Source organism: Columba livia, chromosome 19 (genome assembly GCF_036013475.1).
Source record: "Columba livia isolate bColLiv1 breed racing homer chromosome 19, bColLiv1.pat.W.v2, whole genome shotgun sequence".
Taxonomy (NCBI): domain Eukaryota; kingdom Metazoa; phylum Chordata; class Aves; order Columbiformes; family Columbidae; genus Columba; species Columba livia.
This window is the reverse complement of record NC_088620.1, coordinates 5,203,252-5,222,225: the sequence shown is the minus strand read 5'-3', so window position 1 is coordinate 5,222,225 and position 18,974 is coordinate 5,203,252. Positions and strand designations below refer to the sequence as shown.

General features: G+C 51.7%; 1 protein-coding gene across 5 annotated transcripts; it reads right to left on the bottom strand.

Annotated features, from left to right (window-relative positions):
• Nucleotides 1-290: 290 nt before the first annotated feature.
• On the bottom strand, nt 291-17,407 carry PTGES (prostaglandin E synthase). 5 transcript variants are annotated; one of them, XM_021281398.2, is made up of 4 exons: nt 17,352-17,407; nt 7,170-7,343; nt 5,608-5,690; nt 291-3,565 (listed from the first exon to the last, which is right to left on the bottom strand). In XM_021281398.2, exons 2-4 carry the CDS (start codon nt 7,272-7,274, stop codon nt 3,316-3,318), a joined length of 438 nt encoding a protein of 145 aa, XP_021137073.1. In that variant the 5' UTR covers nt 7,275-7,343; nt 17,352-17,407; the 3' UTR covers nt 291-3,315. The 5 variants fall into 5 exon arrangements, with proteins under 5 accessions (XP_021137073.1, XP_021137069.1, XP_021137074.2 ...); XM_021281394.2 differs by lacking the exon at nt 17,352-17,407 and adding an exon at nt 11,564-11,586; XM_021281399.2 differs by lacking the exon at nt 17,352-17,407 and adding an exon at nt 9,791-10,012.
• Between the last annotated feature and the right edge of the window lie 1,567 nt (nt 17,408-18,974).

The following is an 18,974-nucleotide window of genomic DNA, read 5'->3' as shown; positions in this document are numbered from 1 at the left end:
CCATGCACACACCAAACCCCAGAAAGTGGGAGATGCAGCCACAGTCCCCCCTCTCCTGGAGCTGCAGGGACCATGGGCACATCCTTCCCCCACACCGATGTGGAGCAGGAATCTGGGAGCTTCAGGATATTATTTGGGAAAATCCAGGGGGTGCTTTAGCTCATCACTTGCCCTGCACACAGCAAACACCACGGGCTGTGCTGGGGCTGAACCAGCAGCAGAGAGCCGGGCTCTGTCCTCCTCCCACAAACCTCTGCAGCGTTTCAAAATAAGCACAATGGTTGGGCCTCTGAAGTTTGCCTTGTGGGCTTTTACTGTTTGTTTTTTTGGAGCCAGGAGGGTTCACGTTCCCAAGCTTTTCCCTGTAGCCAGTACAGTGTGGTTTATTTTATTTTATTTAATAAAAAAGAAGAAAGGAGAGCTCTGCATGTAACCCCAGCTTCCCTGAGCAGGGCATCAGGCACCAAACAGGCAGGAGGAGGCTGAAGGGGATTTGGGGAAGGGGCTGGTTCTGCAGCCCCATTTTTTCCTTTGCATGGCAAAAAAAATCTCAGTCCCAGCTGCATTTCTAACCACAGCAACGTGTACTGGAGAGAGTCCATTTTATAAAGCCACTGCCTTACTTATTGTAAACAAAAAAGCATGAGGGAAAGAAAAAAACCCTACCAAGTGGAGTCATTTTGTCCATTTCAACCAGGTAACACACACACCAATGGGGCAGCACCTCACAAACATAAACATTTTAAGAAAATAGGGGAAAAACAGGGAAATGAGGCTTTCGCTTCCCAGTAAGCTACTGGTAAAAGGAGGGGCTGCTGAGCTTGAGAAACACAGGCAGCTCCTCTGCAAGGTGTAAGCACAGAAATGAGAGCAACCACATCTTACCTGAACTTCTCCAGCCCTCCAGGATTTAAGAATCAGCTTGGTCCCCTGGGAAAAAGCAGCTGACTGAACGCAGGCAGGAGTGAAGAAAACTTGCTGGTACAAAGCATCTCATACCAGTAACCTGCTCTGAGGGAGCTGGGATGGAGGAGAGTTGGGGAACACCAAGCTTTATAGCAACCTGCTGCTCTAGAAAGGAAAACTGAGCCCAACAAGGCTCAGCTCTGCTGAATTTAAAGGATCAGCACCAATAATGCACACCTGGACAAGAGCTTTCTCTGCAGGGCAGGTGGGCCCCAAGGACAGGGACATCTCTTTAGGTGTTCTGGGGCACTCCAGGCTATGCAGTGGGGTTTAGCAAAGCGCTTTGCAGCTGGGGAGCTGTCCTGCTGGGGCTGGACCCAGCTGCTACCCAGCTGCATCTGCTGCTCCTGAAGGAAGGATGTATCAGAGCACAATGGTTTGTTTTTATTGGGAATATTTGCTTCCTGCCACTAGGATGCATGTGCAGCAGCAGCAAAACCTACAGGAGTCTGGGACCTTGTGCACCATGTGAGGCAGGAAAGGCTTGTTAAGAGGGGGGTGTATTAACCAGACATCTGCTGGGGCTGTGTAAACGAGAAGTGGCCAAGAGCAAACTGCTGAACCCGCAGTCCTGCCCACCCTCCACAGCCCATGGGCCCCGTGTCCCCTGCGGGACAGCAGAGCACTCTGCCCCAAACCTCAGCAAACAGCTTCGCCTAAGGGCACATCTAGGCTGAGGTCAGGAGTTACTGGTACAGAAGCTCCGACCTGAGCTGGGCAAGGGCTCAGAGCATCAGTCTGAGCTGATGTTTCACCCCGTGATTTGTGCACACTCAGTGAGGTCTCAGGAAGAGCATCCATGAGGACAGTGGGGTTAAGGGAACAGCTTTCATGCTTAGGACAGGTGGAAGGGGAATTTATTTTCTGCTCATTCCAGTTTTGCCCTGTGATCTTAGTAAAACTCTGCATGGAGGGAGACGGCACTGAACAGCAGAGCCCTCCCCCTGCCCTGTCCTGTATTGGGATGCTCCATCGTGTGCTGCTGCTGCCTGGACCAGCCCTCGGCACTTTGGGACAGCCGCACAGCAGAGGAGCCCACGAGCGTTTGTCATCCTGCAGCACCCTGGTCCCAGCCCCTCCTCTCCAACACGGTGGCTTTCAGGTGACACCACAGAGCAGCAGTATTCTGCGGCAAGGAGGTTCAAAGCCATTCTGCTAATTTCCAGAGCTTTCTGCAAACACCAGTTAATCCCAGCTGCGCACGGCTCGGCAGCGGTGGACAGCAGGAAACAGCTGAAACAAAACACCACCAAAGCGGTCACGGCACATTCCCCAAATAGTAATGGCCATTCTGTGGCCAGAGAAAGGCTACAAACAGAGGGGGAGAAATTCAGCCTGCTGCCCTGGGAGCGTTTTCAGCCATCAGCAGCACGTGAACGCAGATATCACCCTTGGGAGAAAGCTCTGTTTGCAAACCGCAAACCCCCAGTTCTGTGTGAGCATCTCAGTCTTTCTGTAAGTCCCAGAGCTTTGTGTCCGGCTCTCGATGGGGGAAGCGATTCCTAATGGCTGCTCCAGGCACATCCCTCTGAATCTTGCCACGGTGAGAGCAAGATGGAAAAGCCACAGCTGCTGCTGGCCAGGAGGTGCTGATCACCGGCTGTGGGGTGTCTGTGCTGGGACAGGCGGCTCCTGCCTGCAGCCAGGCTCCTCGGCAGGACCTGCGTCCCATGGTGTGAGACGAGGCAGCGCTGGGAGCACTGAACGCTTCGGTGGCTTCACAGCGTCACCCCTGAGATGTCAACTCCCACGTTATGCTGCCTGGCAGGCACCTGCCTCCTGTCCTCCTCAGTGCAGAGGGGACCTCAGGGAACCCCCTTTCCACAGACTCACACAGCTGGGGAGGGCCAGCTGTTTTATAACCCCCACTCTGCTACCACCCATGTCTGCTTACCACGAGACTTTGTGAGACCCTTATGATCTTCCCTTCCTGATTCATGGGGTATTTGTGACCAAGGGGAAAGGGCACATCTTCCCCTTCCCAGTTCTGAATGCAGTTGGGCCAGAAAACCTTTTTTTCTTCAATAAACCACTTCCTTGAGGGGCAGTCCAGGTGCTTTCCCCCTCCCACCCTTAGCAGGAGCAAGAGAAACCTGCCTCTGTGTCCCCTTCCCGCCCCACAGGGAGACATGCCCCTTCTCTCTGATGACTTCCCTGCTCAGTTTCAGTGGCACCTTTATCAAGACTGCACTGAGCATCCCTGGGGTGCAGGCAGCCTCCCTGGCAGCCATGTACATACATGTACATACACACACACACATGTGCACACTCACACTCGCACACGCAGCACCCAGTCCAGCCGGGGGAACCAGCAGAGCGCAGGGTTTGGATGGTTGGTCTTGCTGGGGGTTACCAGTACGGGGTGGTGGCCAGGAGGATCTGCAGAGCCATGGAGAAGCAGGGCAGCTGTGCCACGCTGTAGGCCACTGAGCGCGTGGGCGCCTTCAGCTTCAAGAGGTAGGCGACGGTGTGGACGATGCGCCCCACGCAGAAGATGAAGAAGTGGATCCTGGCCACTGCAGGACTGGGATCCAGCAGCGAGTAGATGGCCCCAAGGAAAAGGAAGGGAAAGATGTTCTCCATGTCATTGCGGTGGGCCCTGAAATGGGAAATAAGAGGATTCTTCTCACTGAGCTTCTCTGCTGTCTCCCATCTCTGCCACCTCCCATCCTTGTGTTCTCCCATCCCTTCCAGCCAAAGCATACAGCCTGGGGTGCAGTTCTGTTGGATGGGCTGGCAGTAGACCCCAAAGGAGCCAGATCCCTCCTACACATGCAGGCAGCAGTGTATCACAGCCAGTGTCGCTCCTGTGGGATGCTCCTGACGCTTGCCCTCTGTGACTGGGACACCTTTGCCATGACAGATGACAGCTCTGCCGTTAGAGCTTTCAAATAAACAAAGCAAAACAAAGCCCCTGCAAAGCTGTGAAAAGCTCAAAGCTGGTGCGGTGCCAGCATGGCACAGCCCCAGATGTGGCCACGTTATACAATAATGAGGCCATTTCCAGACCATGCTTTCTCCAGAGAAGAAAGGATGGAAGGGTTCGTGGCTTCGTCCCTCTCCTACGTGCATCCAAATGGGACCGTGGAGGAGCGACCCCTGCACCCCCACGCTGTGCCAGCAGCACCTGCTTCATTGCAGCGTAATCAGGCTGGAGGGACCACTGTGGCCACGCTGTGACACGGTGACACTGATGCGGCCAAACCCCACGCTCCATCTGAACATGCACACATCACAGCATCACCTGCCACCACCCACATCACTACCGAAACAGGTTCTGGCCACGTGTAGGCTCTGTCCCTCCTCTGCAGGGACCAGCCTTCAAAGTACTGAGGCTGTCCTCCCCCTCCCATCACCTCTGCTTCTCCTTCTTTGCTCCCTTGCAATGCGAGAGCTGTTTTCTGCGGGGCAGCACCCAGTGCTTCAATGGGGGGACTCTCAGGTCAGTGGGGACAGATCTGGGCTGGAGGGTGACCCAGGCACGAAGTTCAGTCGCCTTTTCCCTGTTATCTCTGAAGGTTTGCATGGCAGAGATGAAGCCTTGATAAGAGCTGCCCTTGCTTCCCCTTCCTGTGCCCCAGGATGTTTGAATATTCACAAAGCCAAGAGAATATTTCTGCCCTGAAACAAGGCCAAGATGCCTGTGCTGCTCTTCTGCACAATCTGCATCACCCTTGTTCGGGGGAAACACCTTGGGTTTAATCTTCTTCCCCAGGGCTGTGAGCAGATCCTCAAGGACCGACCCCGAGCGCTTTAACTGCACAAGTCAGATCCCAGACTTCCCCAGGTCTTTTCGGCAGCTCTGGTTATTTATTTTTATGGAACTGTTTCTTTTCGGACTAATCAAATGAGGATTATTTTTACTATGACTAGTATTATTTTCTTTCCCTTAGCAAGGGAGCAGCTTGTTTCCCCTCCTCCTCCCACTGCAAGCCCAGGGATTAGGTGGCACAGGATGTTTTTTAAAGCAAATCTTGCAGGCAGCAGAGGTGAGCAGCACAGTCTCCCACCCAGAGCTGGTGGCCAAGGGCTCAGTGACAGCAGGACACAGCTCCAGTCCCTTTCCTGCACGTCCCCAGTGATCCAGCCCAGCACTCAAGGCACCTCCTTCTGGGTAAGGGGGACAGAAGACCAAGCCTGGGGCTGAATAACCCTGGGTTTTACCTCCAAGGAACTGTGAGCCCCACAGAAGAAAGGTGAAGAGTCAGAGTTTGCCCAGTCAGGGAGGCAGAAGTTATTGTCATCGTGTCACCCTCTTTGCGGAGCCCCAAACAGAGCGGCCACACTGGGACCAGTCACTCAGTTCCCTGTCCAAGCTGCGTGGGAGTCTGGGGGGGATTCAGGGTCATGTCAGAGCAGGGCATGAGGAGCCTTCAGGTGTGGGTACGGGACAAGACTTGGGGGACTTTGAGCATCTAGGAATTAGTTTAATTGTGCCAGAGTCAGACGCCAAACCTGCCTCCTTCCTTCTGTCCCTGCTCCAGTGCACGCCATGCTCCCATTAAAGATTAAACTGCTCTAGTGTGCAGGGTCCCACATCCAAGCTCCAGGCATTTAACCCATCTAGGTAATTACTTAATTAATGAATCCTTTAGCTTCCCACTGCTGCTTCGCAGCAGCTCCCAGGGCCCGCGTACTCGCCTGCGGCACCGCTCCACGTCGGGGTCCTCCCGGTGGTACTGCAGCCCCCCGTTGCGCAGCGCGTCCTCCGGGTTTGCAAATGCCTGCAAGAGAGGCCCTATAATATATATGCTCCTGAGGTTTTCTGGATCTTGACAGGTAGAAGCTTTACTCCCAGTCTTTAAGACCGGTGGGGATTTCTTCCTGCCCAATGAGAGCTTTCAGCCTCATTTTCTCACCACCCTTCACAAGCACAAGAGCAGCTGCACTTCCATGTACACCATTCTGGGGGTTAAATCTTGCACCTCCTGATGGGTTTTCCTTATCCTCTGAAAAACCCAACTCTGCCCAGTGAGCAGATCCCAAACTGGGGGCTTCAAGGGAGCTCCAGCCTGATCCCAGCCCATTCCTGGCCGTGAAAAGCACGTCAAGCAGACTTTGCCAACCACCAAATGAGCTCACCGCTGGCACAGACCTTGCAGACAACAGAACACGGCATCCAAAAGATAACCGAGACCAGCAGACTAGTTCAACCAACTGAGGAAGGATATTCCCTGGCTGGCTTTTTTGGCAGAGATACTGTGTGATTGAAACCTGCCCCAGGGGAATCGGATCCTACACTAATAAACGTACAAATAAAAATGATTTATATGAGCTCCGCACCTATGCTCAGAAGCTGTTCCTCAGGGACCTGCTTACAAGTGGCAGCTTCACTTTGCAGCCTGGAAAGGACCCTGGTGCTTGCTTTAATAATGTTACAAGCCTGGAGTGTTCCAGGGCTGGAGCATCATTTAGAAAAAAAGGGGAGAAGCCAAATCACCCATTGCAATGATGCTACAACACAGGGAGATCTACTTTGTGTTTTATCTGAGAGCAGAAATCTCTCCCTTCTGCTCCACCGATGTAGATGAAAACTTCTCAAATACTTAAGAACAGGTTTCACAGACAGCTGAGTTTTGCCACAAGCTCAGTTTGGGCTGCAGGCGATACAAAGTCCGGTTAATCCCGTCTCCCGACAGCAGATTGAGCTCCTGGTCCTCCCTGTATTTTCCCCTGTGTCCAAGGACCATTTCCTCCAGCTATTGTTTTTATTCCCTATGACTTTCTCCTCACCTGAAGCATTCACATACTGATTCAGCCTCTGAAAGCTCAAAACCTTTCTGTTACATTGCAAAAAAAAGGACCATTGCAATTATTTGTTCTTAAACCATTTTCCCCTTCCGTCTTTTCTTCCAGACACGGCAAATTAAGTGTAAACAGTCTCTTTGAGGAAGCAGCTCACCTGCATGGCACTTTAGATCTGAAATTACTATTTAGATTGGGATTCAGAAATTATAAACACCAAGCTACAGATGGTAGAAACAAACAAAAGGAGCCAAAGAGAAGCGAGATATTTATCTGCCACAGCTATGGAACTTGTTTTACTTTCAACTTAAGTCAAAGAAAACTCAGCTTGCTTCAGGAAAACTTTGTCGGCCTTTATAGAAACTAAAGAAAGAACAAAAAAAAAAAAAAAAGAAAGGAGAACCACAGAAACCGAAGGAAAACGCCAGAAAAGAAGAAAAAGGGAAAGTAGAACTTACCTTCTTTCTGAGTCTCACTTGTCCTGTAATGATGGCCACAACATACATTTTTAAAATCAAGATCGTGCTGTAGAATGCAAACGACATAAGCACTTTGTTTTCCATCACTCTGGGGAAGGTGCCGCCTGCCGCAGTCCCAGCCAGCGGAGATCCTGCGGGGGCTGTGAGAGGGCTCTGCGGGACAGGAACAGCCGCCTGTAAACACCACAGAACCCACACCTGCTTCTCCAGCAAAAGCCCCCGGCCCCCGTACAGCCCTGCGGGACGGGACGGGCAGGAGTAAACGGGGCCGCAGAGCTGCCGGTGATCGAGCCTCAGAGCAGGACGTGGAGCAGCTCCTCGCTCCCTGCCACCCCCAGCGCCATGGGGATGCGATGTCCCAAGCTGGGACACCGGCCCCTCCACCTTGTGGGACACAGCTCGACCTCTTGTCTCCCTAAAACAGCCCATCACCATCCCCCAGCCCCATGTCCCCTCCTGTATGTGCCTCAAAGGACAGAGCTGCCCAGAGCATCCCTCGCCCAGGGATACGAACTGAGCAGCCCTGGGAAGAAGAAGTTAAGAAGAATGTCGGCACCTACCTCAGCCGCATCCAGCCTGTGCTCTGCGCTCCCTCCGTCCCGATCCCACAGCCCACCCCTCCGTGGCAGCGCTCCCAGTGCTCCCAGTCCCGCCCAGTGCGGGCAGAGCCGGCCAGCCCTCTCCTGCACAGCCACCTGCCGAGGGACGGGGTGGTGGACAAGGGACAGAGCTGTCTCTCGAACCATCACCCGGGGGTCTGGGCTGCCCCCCCGGCTGGGAGGGGAGCACCCGGAGGGACCAGCCTGGGAGCTCAACCAGCCAAATCACTGACCTCAAAGCCCCAAACCTGCGAACAGCAATAAACGCCAGCCTGCCCAGCCCCAAAACCAGCTCGTCCTGGTTTCTCTGAGTGAATCAGGGCAGTTGGGTTTAATTTTGTTCTCAGTCTAGAACGTGGTGTTTGAACTTGGAGCTGGCTTTTCCCCAGCCATCAAACACTGGTGAAGAAAGAGCAGGATCTCAGCCTCTGCAGGCAGCTGGGCTGCTCTTCCAACCAAACCTTTAACTCCTTCTTCCCCAGCGCCGGCAGCAGCAAACCTCCGGTGAGCCAGCAGCACAGAGCAGACTGGAGCTCTCCAGTTTATTAGTGTTGAAGGGCTGGACTTAGACACTTCAGGCAAATGGAAACTGTCGGACACGGAGTGGAAAATGAGTACTTTGAGGATGTGAGCAGTTTTTAATTCACTGACACGTTGGAATAAAGAAAAAACAAAAGTTTCAAGCCAGAAAAATACCCTGAAAAGCAAAGAATAGAGTACAAGGGTTTGTCATTTACAGAACAATCTATCAAAGCGTTGGTGATTCTAGGTTTTGTTCCTCAAGGCTTTTTAACTTTTTAATTGCTATTGAACAAAATTAATCCTGTCCTTTCCAAGAGAGTCCAGAGTAACCCAAGAGGAGCATTGCACTCAGCCCAGGACCAGGCTCTGGTCCCATCGCTACAGACCCTGTTGCCCAAGGACGGGTTTGTCGCCAGCAATGGGACACTGGTGACATCTCACTCCCTGGAGAGAATGGGCTACAGGAGCCTTTTTCCTGGGGTGCTGGTGTGAATTTAAAGCAGCCTCGTGTTTGGGGCACAGCAGCCCCGGGTCCAGGTGATACAGAAGAGGTTTTGCTCCTGCCACACTCAGCTCAGACACAAGCTGCTTGCTCCAGCCATCCCAGACAAGGGATGAGCTCTTCCCCTGCCCATATCAAGCAGATGTCCATCTTTCCTTCCTTCCTTCCACCCCAGCCTGCCCAGCTCCAGCCCCTGTGCTGCTCCCAGCCTGGCGGGACAGGGCTCAAAGCCAGAAAGACCCTCAAAGCACACAACATCCCCCCCAGCACGGAGATCTGCAAATTCTTGGTGTTTGCCTCCAGATCTCCCTTGCTGTGGTTCTTCTGCCCCAATGCTGCAAACCCGAAGATGCCGCACTGCTCATCATGATGGGGCTCAGCCCCATGACATCCGAGTGTGCAGAGAGCCTTTGCAAATCCCAAAACGCTTGGCTTCAAGGGAGAGGTACCTGCAGCTGGTCACCACCACCCTGGCGTCAGGGCGGCTGCACAACAAGTCCCGGCAGAGCCCAGCGTGGAGCTCGGCAGTGAATGTCTCCATCGGGTGCTTCCCCAGGGCTGGGAACAGGGACACCAGGACAGGCAGCAGCCACGTGGGTTGAAACACAGCAGTAAGGGCTGGGGTATTCACCCTTGACGCCACTCCTGTGTTGCCACCAAACTGCATCCAACCCCACTCACATCTCCCTGGAGTTTGGTGGAGTATTATAAACACCACAGTGCCAAGCGTGAGCAGCTGATGGCAAAGCCACATCCTCAGCACTGCTCCTTCCCTTCTCCCCTCTTTGTAGCTGATAGGAAACAAACCCATAGTGGAAAAGACCTTGGTGTCCAAGGGTTGGGGTGATGCAAGAGCCCAGGATGAGACTTTCTCCATCCACCCCTTCCCCGGCTCTCCTGGGAGCCTGGGGCTGGGGCAGGCAGCCAGACCCTTCACCACCGCATCACACTCTCCATGGAGCCACTCCACTTTTTACCAGCTGAGGATCCAGCCCACAGGCTCTTCGACAGCGAGACCTTTTTCCTTCGGGCACCTTCTTCCCTCCCTGCAGCAGCCAGCACGCCTGGCCGAGCAGCAGGAATACACACAAGCTTGGTACCACCTGCAGACAAGCCAGGACTTCTCCTGCCAGCCAGCCAGACTTTCTCCTTCTCAGCATTATTCAGGCGCTGGCAGGAAGCCCTAGACAATTCGCACCAGTAACTGGCACAATTTAAATAGAATGGAGTGAACAAGAAGCAGTTTGTTTAGGCGTAAGCCCTTGGGACAGACCCAGGCATGGGCATTGTAAGTGCTGAGCAGGCTCCATGGAGCGTAAAACCCATGTGAGCAAAGAAAGTAAGTTTGTTTGGTTTGGTTTTGGTTTTTTTTTTGCATGCTTATGCATTTCAGACCCTTTCAATGTTACACAGACCCGAACTCCAGCAGGAAGGACAGGTGTCTGGATGGGCATGAGGACAGACCTGTGCAGGCAGGTCTGATGATCCCGTGATCCCGGCTCCTGCTCGATTTGTTGACTTTTGGGGTCTCACACTACGTAAGACACATCCACAGTCGCACCTTCCCGGCTTTCCTGAGCCAAGGCAACACAGCTCCCATAAGCATGTTCAACCATCCCAATAATCCGAGCGGAAACAGGCTGTTAATATTAACAGTTCGATCCTCCTCCACAGATCGCATCCTGCCAGGACAGAGCCATTGCCCGAAGGAGAGCAGGTCTTAAGGACAGTACATCCTCAAACTACAAGCTGTGCCTAAAGCCTTTAGCACAAGAGGTCCCAGCCCAGGACAAGACGTACCCCAAACCAACACTGCTAGCCAAAACCACTACATTTTTGGGGAAATGATGAATAAGTATCAGGCTCAGGCTTTGAAAGATTTAGTCATCAGGTTAAACTGACCTCAGGAGCTGTAGTGAAAAGATGGTGGGTTTTGCGGGGAGAGGAACAGCAGCAGGCAGAGGAATGAAAAAGTCATCAGAGACGCTTGAGAAAAGCACTCAAAAATAGAAGTCTCTAATAACAATCCCGCTTTGGAAGGATTATGGAATAAAAATCACTCTCAATTCCTGCATGGGTTGGTATTTGTTTGACCAGCTGAATTACACATCGGTATTATAACTACATATTTTTCCACTATCACTATTCTGGGGAATTTCCTGGTGGCAGCTACATGAGAAGGCTGGTTGTGTAACAAACCCTTGTCAATGGGGCACAAGCACACATTCCGGGGTGGCACAGCCTGGGCTCCAATGCGATCTCAAAGAACAACTGACGCTTTGGGCAATTACAGCTCAGAGTCCCACAAATTTTCCCAAACGAGCAATTACATCCCACAGCCCAACCAGGCAAAGAGCCCGAGGGCATGGAGCAGCCCAGAGGAGACAGCCAGACGGGTGGCACTTCTCCAGCATCCTCCCATGTGCTGTTGGAGAGGGTGCAGAGCCCAGCTGAGCTCTTGCCTGCCCAGGGCTCCAAGCAGTGCTGAGCCATATTCCCGGCTTGTTCCCACACTCCTGCAGGCACCGGTGCCCTCCTTCCCTGCCATTTCTTCCTACTTTTCCCAGCACGAAGCCCCGGAGCCTGCAGACATGCCCTGCCCCAGCGATCGCTTGCCCTCGGCTGCACCCAGCCCTGGGAAATCCGGCTGCCCACAAGAGGTTGTGCTGTGCCGGTTCATCAAACACAACCACGTTTTCAAGTAAAGGCATGAGCGGTTTAGGTACTAATTAAAGAGAAAAGCACTCCACCTGCATTCATTCCTTAAGCCTGCAGGAAAAGTCACATCCCCGTGACGCACCTTCTCCCCCAGATGGATGAATTCCCGTTGCTCCACCTGCAGCTCCTCATTCCCCTGCTCCAGGGCTCCCTGCAGCAGGCAGTATGGCAGAAGACACTGCAAAGTCCCTCAGCAATGAAACCACCAGCATTAGCATCTCCTGGAACAAAGAGGATGCTTCAGTCTTTGGCAAACTCTGGCAGATTTTTGCCTGTTTTGCATTTTAAAGCATTTTTCCCGCAACTGTGTTGGCTGGAGCTATCCGAAAGGCCTCAGGCGTGAGGAATGTAGGTTCAGGCTCTACCAAATAGTCCTGCACTCTCTGGGGATGAGATGCTTGCCACAGGAGAGGCCTGGGGAAGGGGAGCGGTGCAATGGCTCCGGGTGTCAGGCAAGGAGGAGCAGAAGAAGCTGCTGTTCCTCAGCCAGCCCAGGACAGGGACCAGGCCCACAGCCAAGTGCGAGGCAGTGGCACGTCGTCCTGTCTTCTCTTTCCAGCTCCATCCACTGTCCTCTCCTGCCCGCTCCCAGGCTGCTGCCCAGCTCTCCTGCCCCAAAGTGGCTGCAGGGGGGTCACTGTGTCCCCTGCTGCTGTGACAGCGAGGAGACGCTGGAAGAGAGGTCATCAGGCCGTGAGCATGTGGGAGGCAGATTATTTTCTCTCACTCTGAGCCTCACATGGATTCACGCCCAGGCTTTCTCTTAGAGGAAAGAATTCCTTGGCCACGCTGCTCTGTGCCTTCAGGGATGCAACCCAGCTGGGAGAGGGGCCGAGGGAAGGCTTTTCTCCTCTCCCTTGCTTTCTCCTTCTGATCCAGGGGGTGTAAAAGCTGGATTTAGGCAGACCTGCACCTGTCATTCATGCCATGGGCAAAGGGTGGACACAGGGGTCAGGGCTTGGAGTGTGCAGGGAGCCGGCGTCTCACTTTGCCACACCGCAGCAACTCGTGATGTGTTTCTTTTCCCAAGAACCAGATCCCATCAGCTGTAAACAACAGGCAAAAACCACTTACGCTATTGCCCAAAAAGAGGGAGTTTCCCCGCCAGGCTGGGAGAGAAAAGAAACAAATCCTGCTGCCAAAAATTTCAGAATTGGAAAACATTTCCTAGGCTTCAAGCATTTGGAAAACTACAAAGTAAATAGAGATTTCCTGGTAGGATGCACTTGAGCAAGAGCAAAGGTAAAGGATACTGCGTGCTCCTGCCTCCACAGGCTTTTTCATGGAGAAATGGGAATCAGGACACGTTTTACAGCCGTAAGAGCACTGGCTCACTCACAGGGCTGGGAGAGAAAGCAGATGTGGTCCCAGATTTCAGCCTTATGGAGACCTGGCGTTCAACAGCACATGAGCAGCTTCGAGGAGAAAAGCAGAGAACAAACCAAGATGGCTTTTCTCATCTTTGGTGCCTGACCAAGGGCACATCCACAGGGTTCTGCTCACCCTCAGAAGTGCAACAGCCTCAGAACAGGGGCCTCTTTTGGCACATGGGTACCTCTAGCTGTTAACCCTGCCCTGAAACCCAGGAAGAACAGCAGGCTCCAGGTATCACCCATTTTAGAGCCTTTTAAGTCCTGTTTTCAACAGAAAGGCATTTTCAAGTTGTCGCAGATACATGGAAACCTAGGACAAGAGGGAATGGAAAGGCCATTCCTTCATTGCCTGTCCCTAATCCCAGCTGAGAGTGGCTACACCATCCTGGTGAGACCGACTCTGAGGAGAACCTTCCTTCATGACCTTGCCATAGAGCTTCACCCACCACAATGCCTTCCAAAGCACGGAGCTTATTGTTAAGACCCCAAGTTCTCTGCATATCCCACATCACCCCTAGACTAAACAGCAGCAATTCCTCCCACCCTCCCTTATAGGTCATGTTTTCTAAATCTCTTTATCACACATGCTGATCTCCTAAATGCTCTCACCTCTCTGAGCAAGGTCCTCAGCATTGGGAGGGTGCTGGGCATCCCAGAGCAGCAGATCAGGGTCCCCTTCTCACGAGACCTGACTCAGGCAGGAATCAGAGCTTCTCAGCACTTTGAGGTTTCTGGAGTTGGGTCACTCGTCAGCCCTTAGCTATTCTATTCAGGTGTATGTTCAACCTTTTCCCTGCACTGCGTGATGCACAATGCATCTTTTGGGCTTGCTTCAGCATCTCAGCAGCCAGGAGAAAGGTGATCGAGGCCTCAACTCTGACGTTTTTAATAAACACCACCCCATACAATGCTAAAAACATGCTTCCCATAATCAGCCTGGAAAGCAGGGAGTAATTTAGCTGTATTATTGACAGCCCCCATTGCCTGGAAGCTTTTTATTGCGTTGTTGTCTCAGCTGCCCTCTTGCTCACAGCGGTGGGAGCCCACACAGAGTGTGACCCAGGCTGGAATCACGTCCTAAGGCAGCAGAGCAGGAGATAAGGAGAAGGGAATGAAGCTCACAGGCCCCTGCCTGGACATCAGAGCAGGGATTCCATACCCTGTGCAATACAAGATCTACTGCACTTGAAAGTTAAAAACAGTGCATATTTCCCAAACCCACAGTGAGAAAAGGGAAGGGGATGTAGGACCACACAATCTCCCAGAGTGATTCCCAGACTTTACCAAGACCAGAATTTGGCCTCAATGACGCAAGGAAGTAGAGAAGCCCCTCCACACACAGTGATGCTTGGACTAACTGTCGTAAGGTTTCTTCCCCTCCTGAATGATCCATCAGCAGGACTCCAGGAACCTGCCCGGGTCTCACACTTTGATTACTCTCCTGACTTGCAAGCTATGTCCTCACATCTACGATATGTGCCCAGAAATCTGCTCCATCCCATGTTTATCCAACCCTGACTGCTCTACGCAGCCCACCATGAGGAGATATACGCTCATTACAAATATTTACAAATCAGCAGAATGCACCTCCCTAGCACAGTGTGTTTCTGTTGACAGTGCCACCAACTCAGCCCAAACGGAACACAAAGTGCTGCCCCGCTGCCAGGAGAGAAGCTGGAGCCAGGTGGGAAGGCAGCCGTGGGATGGGTGTAGGGACAGGACACTACGCGATACTGCAGCCACATTCGCAGGGCTCGAGCTGTCGCACGAGGAGCCAGGAGCTCGCTGGGTTGTACCAGCCCTTAAGCTCACCCTGGTTTCAAGGTGGGACAAGCCCCTGTGGTAGCGAGCAATGTGCTGAGGCTCTCTGGCCCCATAAACCCCAGTTCATGCACAGTCAGAGTCAGAGATTAACTTAAGCTCTGAATCACAAGGTTTAATTCTCTTTCTTTGAAATTTTTTGTCATACACGATGGTAATGCTTGATAATTACATGCATCAAGTCGCTGTCCAAACTGCTAAAATTAAATTACTTTCTGGGACAATGAGTTCCATGATGAAACACAACTTGGATTAAGACAATAATGAACCTTTTATGGGATCTCCTTCCCCTCTTGTTCATGTCATGGAGAGACATGCAGTGGGGTTAAGAACAGCAGCTCTTGCTCAGCTTTGCCCAGCGTACTCCTTTAATACACAGCTGTGAAATCACCTCTTACTCAGCTTCACCACAGTCACATTCACTTTCATCTCTCTTCAAAGGAGATTCCTCCATGCTTTTGATTATCCCAGTCATACTTTCACATTTCCCCGCAATGCTGAAGGCAGCAGATGACCAGCACAGCTGCCAACTCACCCCTTGCACTCCAACTGTCCCTTCAGCCTCCTGATAGCTCATTTTTATTCTAAACATCACAAGTCTTCACTGAAGGGTTTAGGATGGCTCCACACCAAGTTATTTCATTCTCTGGAGGGGCTGCTCCCAAACTGAAGGAATTCCAGTTATGTTCTTAGAGAAGACAGCCCTGGGGCAATCACTCCACAGCTATCCAGCAACAGATTTGGCTTCTCATCTCTGTTCCTTCGGGGCTTTTCTGTATCCTCTGGTCTCCCCTCTCTCTGTTATTCACGTGGACTTAACATTGTTCTTTGTAGAGCACGTCCATTCTCCTATTTTCAACTCATTCCAGCTCACTGCTGGCCACACAGCTCCCAGCTCTCAAACACACGTTTAAACAATAGCTGGAAACTGAAGTCTAACATGCAATCTTTCTTTTAGCAGAATACATTTTTCTTCCTGCTAGATAACATCTATCCTGGAAAACGGACCTCACATTTTCAGATTCCTTCCTGATCCCCCATCCTTGCTTAACATCAATGAATGAGTCTCTATATCTAATGTATGGCAATGATACTTCCCAGGTTGTTCAGAGTAAGATATGAGGCATAAATTAACAGGTCCCCATAGAGCACTTCAGCTGGACATTGCAGAAATCAAATAATTAAATACCTCTCATCTGGTCCTGCATAAATAGATGGACACATTTCTGAACACTGAGACCTAGTCACGGCTACACAATAGCTTGGCATCTCAGGGTCTCACTCTGCACTGGAGTCCTGGTCTAAGAGATGCTACTCTGGTGATTTCTTCACAGTTGTTCCCAGCACCAGGGGCAGAAGAAACAACACAGAGGTCAGAGACAGACTGGAAAGATCCCGACAGCGAGTCACCAAACAGGAGGATGCCTTGGCCATCCCGCACTGACAGCCTGATCTCCAAACCACAGAGACGGACAGACCTGGTGCAGTTTCCAGGAAGCCTCGTCACTGTGGTCTCCAAAGAAATCACCACATCCCTCCATGCTCAGGAGACCTCACCGCTGCTGCCGAGGTTTGCTGGCTGCTGGTGCCTGTTGTTTTCTGGTCACAGATCCCCTCTGAAGCTCTCCCACAAACCAGGAGCCTACAGAGGCACTGCTGTCCCACAGCCTTCGCTGGGTACCTGCTTGGTGCTCTTCTCTTGCTTTGCAGCCAGCTGGTAAGTACCGAACCCAGCTCCATAACCTCCACAGCCCTCCAAGGGCAGCCAGACCCGGCCTGCCCGAACAAAGGGACGAACAATTGCAGCAGCAATTAGTTGCTTTCTCCTCCTTGTTCCTCAACACAAACTGATTAAAACCAGGCAGAGGTCTTTACTCAAGCATGCGTTGGAGCCAGAGGAGCAGGGATAACAGAGACATCAGTCAGAATAGCTGCTTTGCAAGACTAATTTTAGTGACCTGTATTTATGGCTCTACCACAGGAGACGGGTGAAAGAGCAGGGTGTTTAGTTTTGCAAACCCAAAGCCAAACGCAGCTTCTGATTCTAGTCCAGCTGAAAACCTATTGAGCACTTTTAAATCCTCTTTCACCTAAGGGTCCCTAAGCGTTGGATGGGAATGTCTGCTTAATAACACCTTATGTACTTTGGATGAAATACAAGCCACTGGCCACATCAGAGCCCATGACAGGAGTGAGGGCACAGCATTATTCATGCCCTATAATCCTCTTGCTGGAGCAACCCTCCCCACCAGCTTCAGGTTTCATCCCTAAATTATTATTTGCAACAGAATTGAAGTTTTAAGGTAGAATATGGGCTAGAGTTTGCCCATTAGTTCTTGTTCTCTCAATGAGAGGTGTTGCTACACACAGCACTGGGGCTCACACAAGGGTCACTCCAGCTGCTTCCAAGCCAGCCCAGAGAACAAATCCAGAAATCAGATCCCAGCCCCAGGCTGGAGCCCCATCAAACAGGAACAGTCTCCAGTCGCGGATTCTGAGCTCAATTTTGAAAAGAAGGGGAAAAAAAACAAAAGGCAGGATTGAGGTGGGTGAAATCAAACTCTCATAGCATCCCCACTCCCCTTCTTCCCAATGAGGAACCCACAGCACAGATAATGTGACTTACCCCATGTTGCTCAGAGCTGGGTGACAGCACCTTGGCCTGACCCCCGAACAATGCAGTCCCCAGATCTAATCACTAAACCACAGAGGATGTCTGCACCAGGAGTGTTTAGTTTACAAGTCAAAACAGAGCCTAACTGCCAGCGTGCGAGTGCAACCTGATAGCCCGGCCACTGGGTCTATCGCTACCAATTCATACATTATTCACCTCCGTCTTGCACAACACAGGACCTGAAATCAGAACCCAGAGGCAATTAGGCAGGAGCAAAGCCAGCTCTGCAGCAGGAGGGGTGAAAAGGGGAGGCTTGTAAAACACCCATCCCACACCCTGCTTATTTTTCCCCAGTTCTTGCCCCGAAGGTGCCTCTCTCGGCTGCCAGCCCAGGTGGATTTGCATGGTCCAGAGGTGGCTGCTGCCTATGTGCACCTGGCTTTGGGTGGTACCATCAGACCCCGAGCTGCTGCATCATCTCACCCTCAACAGGCGACACCCAGACCAGCACATAAAACACGCACTTGAGCCCCAGCGTCCTTGCAGCTTGGGTATTTAAACCCCTAATAGAAATTTCCTCCAAGCTTGGCACCAAATCCTCCATGAGCTTGGAGCATGTCCATGCCATGAAAGTCCATTTTAGAAATGGATACCTATTAAGATCACCCAGCTATGGATTAAAAACCTCTGCTCTCCTCAAAGCCTGTCACTATGGTAGTCCTGTAATGTTCATATCAACAGGAAGCTCTCTTTTTTCCCAAAGCCAGAGGGCTGCCTCCCTCCATCCCTTCTCCCTCTGGAGCACACAGAGGTCTGTGAAGAGCAGAGCCCGTTTCGCTGCCGGGCACTTAAATAACTCCTTGTTGTTCTGAGAAAGGCTTTCTCCATCCACCACTGCTTGACGGGGTGGGTACGGCCAAAAGATCAAATGGGTTTCAGCACCAGGTCTCACCATATAAAGAGCAAAGAAGTGTCCTGCCAGCTTGTCACCTTGCACTTTTATCCGCAAAATATTACCTTTCAAGGGAGTTCCCACGTGAGGAAAGAAATGTGAGACGGCCACTTCCCTCACCCACACCAATGATATAGATCAAGCACGGCTTAAAACACCTCCTCTCCCCTACCAGGTAACATGACCTGCATAGCTCCATCTACTGAAAACCACTTGATATCAGATTAAAAATCACATTTGTCTCCCTCTGCAGAGATCATCAGCGTTCACCATGGCCAAAGGGTGTTAGCAGTCCCGGTAAACCTTGTTTGATGCTCAGCTGCTGTAGGTTGCTCTGGGTGGGTGCCGTACCAGTGCAGACCAGGCAAAGCTCTGGTCCAGACCACCACTGCATCCAAACACATATTCGTTCTGCTTGTACAGCACAGTGAGACTCTGGTCTCTGACTGCAAGAAGGGCTCGGGCAAAAGTGATTTATGGATGGGCATCCAGAAGGAAAATCCTTTTCTCTTGTCTTAGGGTAGAACCTCTTAATTGCGTTTTTCAGAGACAGCGTCATATCAAAAAAACCCAACCAGTACATCAGAATTTTGAAAGGGTTCAGACATGATCAAAGGAATTATTTCACACAGACAGATTTATTCGGACATGTGTATGATGCGCCACTTCACTCAAATCCCAAG